We start from the raw sequence: 12785 nt of genomic DNA on the forward strand, positions 1-12785 counted from the left end.
AGACGCACATTGACCATCTTCTCCATCAGCTTTGATAGCGATGATGTGAGAGAGATGGGCCGATAATGGAGAGGGTCATGTCCCGACTTGCCAGCCTTCAAGATAGGAATGATAATGGCTTCCCGCCAGGTCTCAGGGAAGGTGCCAGTCTCCCAAAGCGAATTGAAGGTTGCTTGCAGCGCCTCGAGGGCAACTGCGGGGAGATGACGGAGCATGTCGTTGTGGACAGCATCTGGACCTTCTGAGACGCTGCGCAACGAGCTGATGGCAGACGTAAGCTCAACCATGGTGAAAGGCTCATTGTACACGAAATTTTCAGCTGTGCTGAAGTCCACGGCGGCTGGTGCAGGTCGTGAGGACTCTCCTCGGCAGCGCTGATAGAGTGCACGGCCTATCGTCTCTGCGACGTCTGAAGGGTGAGATATGTCCGTGTTGTTCACTCTTAAAACCGGAAGCGGAACAGAGCTGAACCGGCCTTCAATGCGCTTCATGCGTGCCCATATCTGGGTCGTAGGAGTAAAACGGTTTAAGGAACTTACGTAAGTGCGCCATGAAACAGCCTTTGCCTCTTTTAAAACGCGTCGGGCAAAAGCCCGCGCTTTCTTAAAAGCGATGAGGTTCTCAGTGGAGCCACTCCGGTCAAACTTTCTAAAAGCGCGTTTCCTGGCACGAATCGCGTCTCCGCATTCCTTGGTCCACCACGGAACAGGAGGACGACGAGGCTGGCTCGACGTCTTGGGTATGCACCCGTTTGCGGAATCAATGAGTAGGGACGTAAACTCCTCTGTGGATATCACAGAGGTGTCGGCTCTGGATAGAACAGAGGCCTCTACGGCGGTCTGGAAATCGCCCCAGTCGGCCTTCCGAAGATTCCACCTAGGTGGACGGCTGCCTACTACTGGGGACTCCTGGTGCTCCAGCCACACCGGGAAATGGTCGCTCCCGAGTGGGTCGTCATGGACGAACCAGTTAAAAAGCTGAGCTAGCTGCGGGCTGGCTAAGCTCAGGTCCAGAGCCGATGTTTGACCGGAGGGTGTTGTAAAATGGGTGCGCTGTCCTGTATTTAAAATACAGAGCACCTCATCCCGGATAAAAGATTCTAAAAGTCGACCACGAGTGCCAGTCGTGTCGCAACCCCACGCCAGGCTATGAGCGTTAAAATCGCCGACTAGCAGGACCGGAGGTGGAAGTTCATCGACAAGTCGATGTAGCTCAACCACCGGGAGCGCTCTACCTGGTGGTAGGTATAAAGAGCACACGGTCAGTTCCCGGTGGTTGAAATCAACTCTGGCGGCCACCGCCTGCAGGGGAGTCTGCAGCGGCACCTGGCGCGCAGGTACGCTATGGTGAACCGCCAGAAGCACACCTCCATGGGCAATGGTCGGGGTATCTAGGTCTCTTCTAAAAACAGAGTAGCCCTTGATGACAAAGGTGACATTTGGCGCTAGCTTGGTCTCCTGGAGACCTAAAACAAGGGGTGTGCGCCAACGGATAAGAGACTGTAGGTCCTGGTAGTTGGCCCGGAGGCCTCTACAGTTCCACTGTAGAATAAAAGGCGTGGTTAAAAAGGCGCAAAAAGGGCGCGTATAACATGAGGCAAAGGCGCACGCAGATACCTGACTGGCCACAAAAAAGGTAAAAAACACCGAGAGAAACGCACCTGGTAAAAAAGCGCAATAGCGCGAAAAAGATAAAAGGATAAAAGAGGAAATGACTAGAGTAAATGACTAGACTAAGTCCTCTTTTTCCAAAGAGGCGCTCCCCCCGTAGCGGATACGGGGGTGCCCCGAGCCCTCTCGGTGGAGTCTGCCTTCTGCGGAGGCAGATCGGGCGTGACTCAAGCCTTGCTGGGGCTTTTTCGCCCGAGGAGCGTCACCCTCCGAGGGCGACCAGCTCGGGGGCGTCTGCCGTTTGGCAAGGCGCCCCGGAGCCGCAGGGGGCTGAGGCTGCCCCGACGGGGATGTCGGGGCGGCGGCCTGTGTCCTTGACACCGGTGTGTCTGGCAGCGACGGCGGAGGCCGCCGCTGCTGCGAGAGCGAGGGAGGGGGCGGGGGACCCATGATGGGCCGAGTCCCCGCCTGAGGGGTCTCCGGGGTGTCAGCGGCGACAGCCGCATTGGCACTCCCGGAGGCGGAGGCGGCAACAGAGGCCTCCTTAGCCTCGATGGCCTTTTGAACGAGGCGAGCCCTCCTCGCCTCTCGTGCCCTCCTCTCCTCCTCTCCCCGCCGCAGAGCCTCCTGCACCGCCGTGGGCGGTCGGGGGCGGGGCGGGGTGGATGGTGCCTTACCCTGCGCCGGGGGGCGCCGACCACCCTGTCGGCGCTGGACGACGGTCCAATCGTCTCCCTCACCGCTCGCAGCTGGAGCGGGACTGGGTGGACCCCACACTGACTCTTGAGCAGTCTGCTCTGTGTCACTCGGCGGCGCACCAGGCGCCGAAGAGACCGCGGAGTCACCAGTGGCTACGACAGTGAGGCCAAATCTTTTGAGAAGCTGCACGAGCTGTGCCACGCTCATCTGGGGGGCATCGGTAGTGTTTGTCACTTTCACCTTCTGGGCATACGAGGTCTTCGGGTGATTTTGGTTATATACCTCCCGGGCCTCTTTGAATGACAGATTCCTGGTAGCCTTGATGGTGTTAATCTCCTTCTCCTTGACGTATGTAGGGCAGGACCTGTCATACGCGGAGTGCGGTTTCTGCCCCTCTCCGCAGTTGACGCATCGAGGGGTCTCCGAGTCGCACGTATCGTCAGTGTGGTCCTGAGAAGCGCACTTGGAGCATGTGGGTCTACCCCGGCAGTTGTCCTTCGTGTGGCCGAACCTCTGGCACCGATAGCAGCGCATGGGTGCCGGGACGTATGGGCGCACACGGACCTTGATGTACCCCACACGGACCTCGTTCGGCATGTCGGTGGTGTCAAATGTCAGAATGATGTTATTTGTCGGGACCGTGCCTCTCTTCGTCATGATGCGGCGAGCCGCTGTCACGCCGAAATCGGCGAGCCCGTCCGCAATGTCCTCGTCGCTCACTCCCCTCAGGTCGAAACAGTTAATGACCCCTCGTGAGGAGTTCTTAGAGCGGTGGGGCTCCACTGTAAGCGGGATGGAGACGAGCCTCCGGCCGGATGCCCGTCCCTCGGAGAATACGAAGCGAGTAGCGTCCAACGCTTTCGCCGCCTCCTCGCTTTTCCTGAATTCGACCTCCAGCGCGCCATCACGCATCCGGTCACAACGAACGATCGAACCAAACCGGTCGCAGCCATCCTTCCGCTGGAAGGGCGTCAAGGAGCTCAGCTCCCTGTCGGCGCTCCGGAAGATGAGGATTTTTGGATTTTTCGGTCTTGGACCGTGCACCGTTCGCCCGTCGGCCGAGGCCGGCGGGCGAGAATCGGCCGAAGCCGAGGGATTGGTGAGAGAGGGGGAGGAGGGGTTGGTCTGGTTATCCATGCGAGTCTGTTGGTCTCCGCCAGCTCGGCCGCCGACGCTCCGCAACGGCGCCGCTACAAGGCCTAGGACGGCCGAGCTGACTGTACGGGACTTGGCGGCACCTTCCGCGGGGGAGAGAGAGACTCACCACCCCCCACGGTCGGATACCGCCTCCTCCCTTGACGCCTCGCCGAGTCACCGCCAGGGGCAGCGACAGATCAGTCCCACCGACGGAGGACGAGCACAAGTGCCCGAACCCCGCCGGCGACACCTCTCCGACACCACCCCCGGCGGCATCACGACTGGGAATGGCTCCTCAAGTGCGGCGCCCCACTGAGTGTCCCGCCCTTACAGAACTCAGGGCCAAAGAGGCGTGTTGCCCAGCCACCGCGACTGGCTCCGCACGGTGGGGGGCTCAACCTCCAGGATCCCGTTGTCCTGGGGTACGGGTCGGCTCGCCTAGCCTAGTAAAACCGGCTGGTACCCGAGGGGACGCCACTCCCCTTACACTAGCCCAACTCGGCTGTGTTCCTGCGGGTGCAAAAACAACGAAAAAGGTAGGAAAAGAATCAGAAAGCTGTGATCGAACGAAACGCGGACATCCGGTGAGAAGCAAAGCAAAAGCAAACAAAGACCGCTCAAGAGAAACAAAACCACAAAAAAACAAGAAAAGTCGGACCGTACCATCTGTCCATCCAGCGATCAAAGCAAGTCATAAGCAAGCATGGGTCAAGCTGGGGCCGAGGGGGCGCTACTCCCCTTGCTGGCCGAGGCCAGGGCCGCCGCGGGGCAAAGGCCCAAGGAACCCAGTCCAACAGCGACCCCGGCCACTGCCAACCCCCTGCGGGGCCAATCCTGCAGACAATCCATCCAGTAGGCAAGGCAAGTCCAGGTCAAAACGCGCGTCAAGCTGGGGCCGAGGGGGCGCTACTCCCCTTACTGGCCGAAGTCACAGCCGCCGCACAGCCGGAGCCAGATGACCCCGGCTAAGCAGCAGCTCTGACCACGGTCAGCCCCCTGCGGGGTGACCTGAAAATCAAAGTACAAGTTTGGTACCCTCAAGGTATCTAGAGCATCTGTTCACGAGTGTGGAAACCAAAAATGAGCCTGATCTGACTTGTAAGACGGCGGCCAGAGCCCAAAATGTGAACAAGCAAAAATGCTAATAATTTTTACTTTGACCTGACCTGTGACGTCATCGGTGACCTCGAGGTCAATGAAATTAGGTTTCGCTCGACAGTTTTCCGGGGCTATCAGACGCCGTTTGAATTTTGACGATCGGCCCAGTAGTTTCGGAGTTAGGAGGGGGGGGGGGCTATGAATAGCCCCCCCCCAGTAGGGCGTGTTATACACAGACCCCAGTGGGGCGCGGGTTAAAGAACTTTGACTCACGGTCCATAGCAACAAAAGGTTTAAAATACTGAAGAATATAGTATTTTATGTGTAAAATATATTCTATTTAAGACAAAATCTTACTTAAAAGCCAAACTTGGCAAAAGTAAAAGATATATTTGACTCAGCATGACCCCTTTGTTTTCAGGACCAACGTGAAGACTGTCGGCTCTGCCACTGCCTCCGAACCGACGGACTCAAATAGTGGCGAGGGGCGATGGTAGCCGGGTCCTGAGCAGCGGTGGTGACCGGACCCAAAAAAATGGGCGACGGTGACCGGAGTCTGAGACCCAGAGACGACGGTGAAGGCGCCCTGAGACAGTGATGGCGACCGCCGGACCCTAAAAATGGGCGATGGCGACCGAATCCTGGACAGTGGACGGAGGGTGGTGACTGGTGGCGACCGGACCTGAGACCCACGGTTGATAAAAACCGGACCTAGAGGGCAATGGTGACCGGACCCCGAGACCCAGGGGTGATGGTGACCGGATCCAGATGACGTGACCCTGACGTAGAACAATGGTGATCGGAACATATTTTTCATTTTGCTTAATTTTGCTCGTTCCGCCACTAATTCTGCCCAGGATGTCGATGTTATGAACGGTTCCGTGTTATGACGCGTATGATGAGAGTCAACACGACTGGCGATTGGCACATCTGTTTAGTAATCGTGTCTGGCAGCGGCAGAGACGCAGTATTAGATATATCAATGACACAGAAAGCCTCACCTTCCTGGCGCCATTTCATTTTTTGATAAACATGGATGCACGCATACATAGAGCAAACTCTGGAAGTGCTACTTATCAGTTGAAGCAACGGTAAAGGCCTGGCTACACTATGCGTTTTCTGCGTGCTTCTTTTGCGGGTTTGGGGTTTTTGCGTAATATTGCTCTAGAAAAAAATAAACAATATCACGTTTTTGTGATATTTTTTATGTTAAATTTTAGTTTATATAGTGGTTATACCTATTAATTTTTATATAACTAATTTAAAAGTTAAATTATTTATAACTTTTCTTTTCTAGAACGATTTTACGCAAAGAACGCAAACCCGCCAATAACGCACGCAGAAAACCCATAGTGTAGCCAGGCCTTTAATGGTCACACGGATGGAATGACTTCCCGAGTGTGTTCTACTCATTCGCTACAACTGGGAATAGAAGGAGGTAGGAGTAAAGCATGATCTCGATATTGTGTGTTTCGAGTTGAATGAGCAGGTCCTCATAACATGCTGGATTACTTCGTATGTAGGCCTGCATAGTGCCTTTGTGCACCATGTGTATTTGTGTTGTGTATTGTACGGTGCACAAATATATTCATAAGGCACATGCGTATAACGACCATCATAGGGAATGGATTGAATCCACCCCTGAAGAAACGTCTCTTTTGCTGTTAGTTTGATAACATGAATATGCGAAATGAATAAAGTGCTGGGTAGGTATGCTTTCCTATTTATTAATTAATGTACCACAAACAACCAAGCCTTCCCTGCCAGTGATGTTACGTTTTGCCGACCTCATGGGCCAGAAATAAATTTTAGGAATGTCATTTTAATTTATGTCTATCTATCTTCGTTTATATGATCTGAAAACACCAGCAGCTGGCAACACCCGCATTTATTTGCGCAGGGATTCGAGTGAGCAGGTCTGTACGACGTGCAATGTGCATGCCTTCACGCATATATTGTATGCGTATCTATATGAAATGTATTCACATCGGTTAACATGCATGTATTTGCACCGGAGTCGTACTTTGACATCCTTGCACCTGTTCTTCATCACCTGTTTCATGTTTCACAAGCCACTTGGCCTTGGGATAAGGATCAAATGATCTCGAATGCATGATTCAGGACCGTAAACAATGAGCTGTGGCGCCGATAATAACCTACAGTAAATCTTTCAAGTGTGCAGGCCGTCATCTCAAGGGATGATTCAGCGACAGAATGTCGATAGGCTGCAGATATCTCTTAGCATCTAGGACTAGATTATATTTATGCCTACCTGTCTAGATCGATCTAAGAGATCTCAGGTCAGACTCTCCCCTTCCCCCGAGTGTCAGCATTGTGTTGTAAGTGATCGATTTCTTAACTCACATATTTGGGTCGAAATGCAAAATACGAATGTATCGCTTGACATGCCCAACCATGAAATAGCTAAACGTCATGCTTGATGCTATAATATAATTTCAGTTTCCGACCTACCGTTGTCAGTAACTCACCTTATATGAGACACCGCGTCGCACAGCTTTACGCCATGTTATAACGGGACTGAACATCACAAACACAGTGGGAAAATCTTTTGTATCAGGCTGAAAATATTTCATGTTGTGGAAAGTATTTGACGATATGCAGTATGCACGAGCTCCTGTTGTTTCGGAATTCACATACGACAGCAGAAGAATTGTCGCAATGAAATACAATTTCAGCGTAAAAAGTTGATCACGGGCCTCTATTCCCATGCAACAAGTCGTTGATATTGAAATACGGAAGGAGGTTGCAACTAACCAATCTGGCAGGCTCGTCAAAAAAAAAAACTGGCTTACGACAATACTAAGTGATACGAGAATTGTCACTTGGAACTCTTGCGGGATGTACATGAACGTCAACCGCACATATCCGAATTCTACTCCCTCCAAACTAAGGTCATCGCCAAACAATTATCAAACACCCTTCAATCCCGTATCGGTGAGAGCACAATCATCGGACACACGTCAATCCCGCATGGTGAGAGCACTAGCATATGGTTCAACTACGACCGACTTCGAACGCATTCTTACACAATAATGACACTTTGTCAATATTGAGCTTATGCGACATTCAACACTTAGTGACACAAACCGTCCCTGTATGTGCAATTGCACTTTAACGTTACAAAGCCTGATTTGATGCTGATTCACCAGTAAGTGTGCCCGACTGTCCGAGACCCTCTCAGATGAGGTCATCAAGCGCCGACTGTGCAGTAGCCCACCGAGAGGACCCAGGTCACCTGTTCCACCGATATCCCGATATCCCAACGTTAACCCGCCCCGGTATCTTGCTCGATGACCACAGAATTAACCAGCGGCGTTCGACCCTGCGATCGTGCACACGGATAAGATAGCCTGCCGAAACACGTGAGCCGCGATAGCAAGGCCGTCATGACCTACAGGGGTGGTCGAGGTGATGGTCCGACTGTTGTCGCCAGACACAACAGGGAGCCGACCGCGGCCGTACACGGTAAGATGCAGGGGCGGATCCAGAAAATCTCCAAGGGAGGGGCCATTAGAAACCAGGAGGCCCCCCCATAATCCCACCTGTTGGAGGCCCCATCTTCCCACTTGTTGGCCCCCCCCCCAAAAAAAACTGCGTCTATTGAGCTTATCTAGCTGTTCAGGCAACATCTCAACATCTGTGCAGGCTTGGAGGCCCTCTGTGCAGGTTAGCAGGCCCTGTAAAAGTGGTCATCTCTGTGAGTATAAGAGACCTCCAAGTTATGAAAAGCTTTACCAATCTTCTAACAAAGAAGTCTTCTCAGCTAGTCTTCTAAGAAATAACTAAGTGGGTAGGTTAAAAAAAAAACTCATCGGATTTCGGCCACTTTATTTTCAGGAGGCCCCCTTTTCAGCTTTTTAAATTTTTATTTTATTTTTGAAAAAAAATCGGCCAAGGGGGGGCCATGGCCCCCATGGCCCCCCCCCTTGTATCCGCGCCTGGTAAGATGAAGCGCTTTGGGTGTCATGTTAAATGTAGTGTTCAGAGTTAAACACGGTAAGGTAAAGGGTATCATCTTAAATTACTTACAGTGTGAACTTGCTGTGTACTTCACCACGACTTTGACAGTCAATGTATTTTAGCACTAGCCTATTCAAGGTCCGAGAGGTTTTCAAACTAAGAAACCATTTGAGGGATATGCCCGCTGCGTGCCAAACCACTTTTTATTCATCGATGCGTCTGACTGAAAATGACGTTTTTAAAAGGACAATCGGAGTAACGCAAACACATAATCACTAGTGTAAGTAGACAACTGCCGAATATATCTTCTGAAACATGAAAAATGGGGCCAACATCATTGCAAAATAATAGCATCCTTCATCATTCTTTCTAGAATAATAGGTAAAACTTATTCTGGTGCGGTTCTAGCGACACTGCAATAGGGCGGACAGATTAGATAAGGCCTACGACCATTAACCATGACAATTTAACAAGCATGCTACTGTGAGCAGGGGTGGCTTAAGGCTACGGTTATCTAAGTCCTTAGTAATTCGCAAGAACATAATCCAACTTACATAAATGCACAACAAAAGTAGGTAAAGACAAGAGATATCAAAAAAGGACCTTTCTTACAAAGTGCCCAATCGTATAAGAAATAAGTAGCACCATCGCATAAAGAAACGACCGTTAAGAGCGCGTGTTTCGACGATCCCTATGCATTCAGTTTTAAGGTGACCCTCTCCCCTCCCTTCCCAGAAAGCATCTTGCATTGTGAGTTTGGTTAAAACATCTTTTTTTCTTTTGCTATGATTACAGTCACTCAATTCAGACGGACTATAGAACTGCTGCCAAGTTCGCCTTTTACTAGCGTTACTAATTGACTTATGTGAAGTGTTGCAGGCATGTCATCAACTGAAAGAACAATGACTGATTCAGAGAAATCGAAAGGTTGCACTTGAAATATTGTATTGACATGATAAAACAGTAGATCGCTTACATGTTATGTAAGCGAGTGCTTCCTGAGCTTATATCCGTAAAAATCTGAGTCACACAATTTTTCTGAAGCAATCGGATCCCACCATCAAAAGCACCCTCGCAGAAGCTCACTCATACACCAGCCTACATATGAAGCGGTGCGTTTCAGGTGCCTGGATGGGATCAGGAGAATCGGTGCCGACGGCGCCGGCCGGGGCGACGGTGCCAGACATCTGCCCCGCTTACAACTCAGCAGCGGCCTACTGCACCAGCGACAGCTGCCTGAGTCTGCACATCTGCCAGGGCTTCGTCATCGGAAACTGTCTCTACGGCGAGAGGTGCAGTCGCACCCACCAACTGACCACTGTGCATAACCAGCTGGTGCTGAAGGTAAATAATTGGACAAGCAGCGAGCAGCATCCCCAGTTGATGACCATGCTTAAAGAGAAAGTCGGACAAGGAGCAGCTAGTTGCAATGGGGTGAAGATTTCAGGTCTGCCAACTCCTGAGCTATGTCTAGACTACAATGCTCTAGGATGTGTGCGTGAAGATTGCAACAAGCTCCACCTCTGTCTGCATTTCATTTTGAAACAGTGCAACGCTTCGGAAGGTCAATGCCGTTTTATGCATGACTTTGGCAGGGATGAGCACAACATGCTCGTGCTAAGAGGCGCAGGACTTCTAGACATAGATCAGAGCGTTATCATTAAAAACCTCAGCGAAAAGTACAGAAACCTATACAGCGAAAAACAAAACATCGCGAAAGCTGAGCCGCGACGGGGAGACGGAGCATCTGTTCGACAAACGAACGACCCCACACTCGAACAGGCTGAGCGGAGAACTGAAAAAGCCCAAAAAGAAGCCGATAAAGGAGCACCAAAACCCAGAAAAGCCCCGAGTGCTTGCATTGAATACAACAAGCGCTTCTGCACTAATCCTTCGTGCCCTTTTCTGCACGTCTGCTTCAGCTATTTAATGGGGCGCTGCAACAAAAAGAGCTCATGCCTCAAAGAGCATAACATCTTCAGAGGCGAACACAACAAGGAGATACTCCAAAAGTTCAATCTGCTTGATGCCGAAGACGTGTTCGCCACGATCCGTGAAGGATATGCTGCCAGAAAGGCGGCGAAGAAGGCCGCGGCCGTCGAGTGCCCGGAGGGTGCCACTGGCGGAGAGGAGCCACCGTCAGCGCCGCAGCGGGCCGGCGCCGGCGCCCCGGTCAGCCTGACCTGCGCGGTGTGCCACGAGTTGTTCGTGCGCGCCACCACGCTCGGGTGCACGCACACCTTCTGCGAGGGCTGCGTGCGCGACGTGCAGCGCCAGAGGCAGCCGTGCCCGCTGTGCCGCGCGCCGATCGCCACCGCCGTCCGCTCGCTGGTCATCGACGACACGGTGGCCGAGTGGTTCGACGGACAGGACGAGGAGACGCGCCGCGCCCGGCGACAGCTGGAGGCCGAGCGACGCCGCCAAACCTAGCTGCGCGGCTCGACCAGCCGCCCAGCAGCCGCTGGAGACGACTGCACAGCCACCGGCAGCCGGCAGCCGCACCCTTCGAGAAAGCTTACTTATGTCTATGTGGCACACTATGTCTCACTCCAAAAGCGGATCATGTTTCTCGATATTTCCGAAGTGGAAGAAATGGACAACAATGCGAACAATAGGCGTAAAAACAACACTTGTAAACCCTGTATGTATGCTTTGTAATATTAACAATCGTAAGTCGGTAAGGTACAGTATGAAAACCTATAGATTCGTATGGCACCAAATCGCAATCATTGTGATGCTTACCAATGGTGATTGTTATTTTGATGGATCAAATAAAAAATAAACAATAAAACCGATTCTCTTTCCGATTACGATGAGCGCGGAAAAGCAGGGAAAGGAGAGTGAAGGAAAGAGAGCGAGATTGAGAGGGAAAAATTCAAGACCAGGGAACCGCCACCGAAGAGAGTTAAAGGGACTATCCCACCTTTAACATGGGGTTTGAGTTGAGATAGCCAAGTTTGCGGCGAGGTTCAGAAACCACTATCTATAGTAGGTTGCAACCCCCGCGGCCTCTTGGTGTTGAAGAGATTCGTTCCCTTCATTTGAAAATGGGCCTTGCGCAAGGCCCTATCTTCAACATGGAGCGACCGTTAGTGTGACATCACCTCGTTTAGTCATTCTGATTTAAAGGTAGTGTGCCACCTTTGAAAGATTTCCCATTTTATTTTTCCTAGGATAAGAAGCTTCTGTTTTTACCTAATATCGCAAAAAAAAAATCAAAAATGGGCCTGGAATAGTGCCTTTTTCGCCTAAAAGTTTATCGGTTTTTAGATATGTATAACAACTGTAGTGGGCTCACCTGCAAACAGGCGTCGGGCAACAATCGCGAATGCGGCGCACTTGTGACAATAAGCAAAGGTCATTATAGTGTTACGACCATACGACGTACGGGAATGAGTTATCAGCTGTCTAATCGTAGACAACACAATGTCGAGCCTTAAACTGTAAGCCCGTATTGGTATTGTTTCTTTTATTTGGCTGTCGAACATTATTTATGGTTTGAAATATGATTTTATGTAAAATAATTGATATGAAAAAGCCGTCTTATAAGTTATGACCCCATTTCACCACACGCAAGTGGCAGAAATGACAATGATCAGCTGACACATTTTCTTGGCCGAAGTCAGAGCGCGCAGCCCGACGCACCACCACCGCACTACAAAGTATGAGCAGAAGCCGCACCCAAAGCCAGGGCCCCGGTAACGTGAGGTAGCCGAGTCGGGGCAGCGTGCGCTGACCCAAGCCGGGGCCGCAGCTTTGGGCGCGGTCTACCGCATCCCCGCGGGCAGCCCCGGGCTAGCACATGACACCGGGAGGACGCGCGGCTCCGGCTTGGGTCAGCGCACGCTGCCCTGACTCGGCTACCTCACGTTACCGGGGCCCTGGCTTTGGGCGTGGTCTACCGCACCACCTAACAGGCGTGTTCGAAACCGCAGGAGCTGATGATGAACGGGTTTATCGAAACTTGATTGGATGAGCATATCGGTAATAGCGATTTCAGTGTGTGCATTTATTGTTCATAGTGGTGTGAAATGTGGTTGGGGTACGACCGACAACCCGTCGGGGCGAATTTCGCACTGGGGTACTCAAAATTTGAAGAATTTAAGACGTTTCCATGAGTTTTGAAGGTATGGATAAGTTCTAAAAATCCGGTTCTCCTTATCTGGGCCATTAACTCCATACGGTCCAGGAAAGCTGGCACACTACCTTTAAATGGGTTTGTTCGTTGAAAAATCGCTTAAAAATTGGTCTGAACTTTGT

At 51.5% G+C, this 12785-nt stretch overlaps 2 protein-coding genes across 3 annotated transcripts in view; both read left to right on the top strand.

The window, feature by feature from the left end:
* LOC122365227 overlaps positions 1–6404 on the top strand; it is a 28992-nt gene extending 22588 nt beyond the window's left edge. The window contains exon 16 of the mRNA XM_043336231.1: positions 4966–6404. Within this exon, the coding sequence (XP_043192166.1) occupies positions 4966–5041 (76 nt within the window). The 3' untranslated portion in view covers positions 5042–6404. The remainder of the gene's footprint in view (positions 1–4965) is intronic.
* Positions 6405–7839: 1435 nt separating this feature from the next.
* LOC122365219 (protein mono-ADP-ribosyltransferase PARP12-like) lies at positions 7840–11316 on the top strand. 2 transcript variants are annotated; one of them, XM_043336224.1, is made up of 2 exons: positions 7840–8030; positions 9649–11316. In XM_043336224.1, exons 1-2 carry the CDS (start codon positions 7952–7954, stop codon positions 10953–10955), a joined length of 1386 nt encoding a protein of 461 aa, XP_043192159.1. In that variant the 5' UTR covers positions 7840–7951; the 3' UTR covers positions 10956–11316. The 2 variants fall into 2 exon arrangements, with proteins under 2 accessions (XP_043192159.1, XP_043192158.1); XM_043336223.1 differs by lacking the exon at positions 7840–8030 and adding an exon at positions 8337–8355.
* The last annotated feature ends 1469 nt before the right edge of the window (positions 11317–12785 follow it).

The sequence above is a fragment of the Amphibalanus amphitrite genome, unplaced genomic scaffold (assembly GCF_019059575.1).
Source record: "Amphibalanus amphitrite isolate SeventyFive unplaced genomic scaffold, NRLGWU_Aamphi_draft 000723F_arrow, whole genome shotgun sequence".
Lineage (NCBI taxonomy): Eukaryota > Metazoa > Arthropoda > Thecostraca > Balanomorpha > Balanidae > Amphibalanus > Amphibalanus amphitrite.

Excerpts from the sequence above, each read along its gene's own strand:
- LOC122365219 (XM_043336224.1), top strand. The coding sequence starts at position 7,952 with ATGACCTACAGGGGTGGTCGAGGTGATGGTCCGACTGTTGTCGCCAGA. Across the intron at positions 8,031-9,648 it reads GCCGACCGCGGCCGTACACG|GTGCCTGGATGGGATCAGGA; the intron begins GTAAGATGCAGG and ends GGTGCGTTTCAG.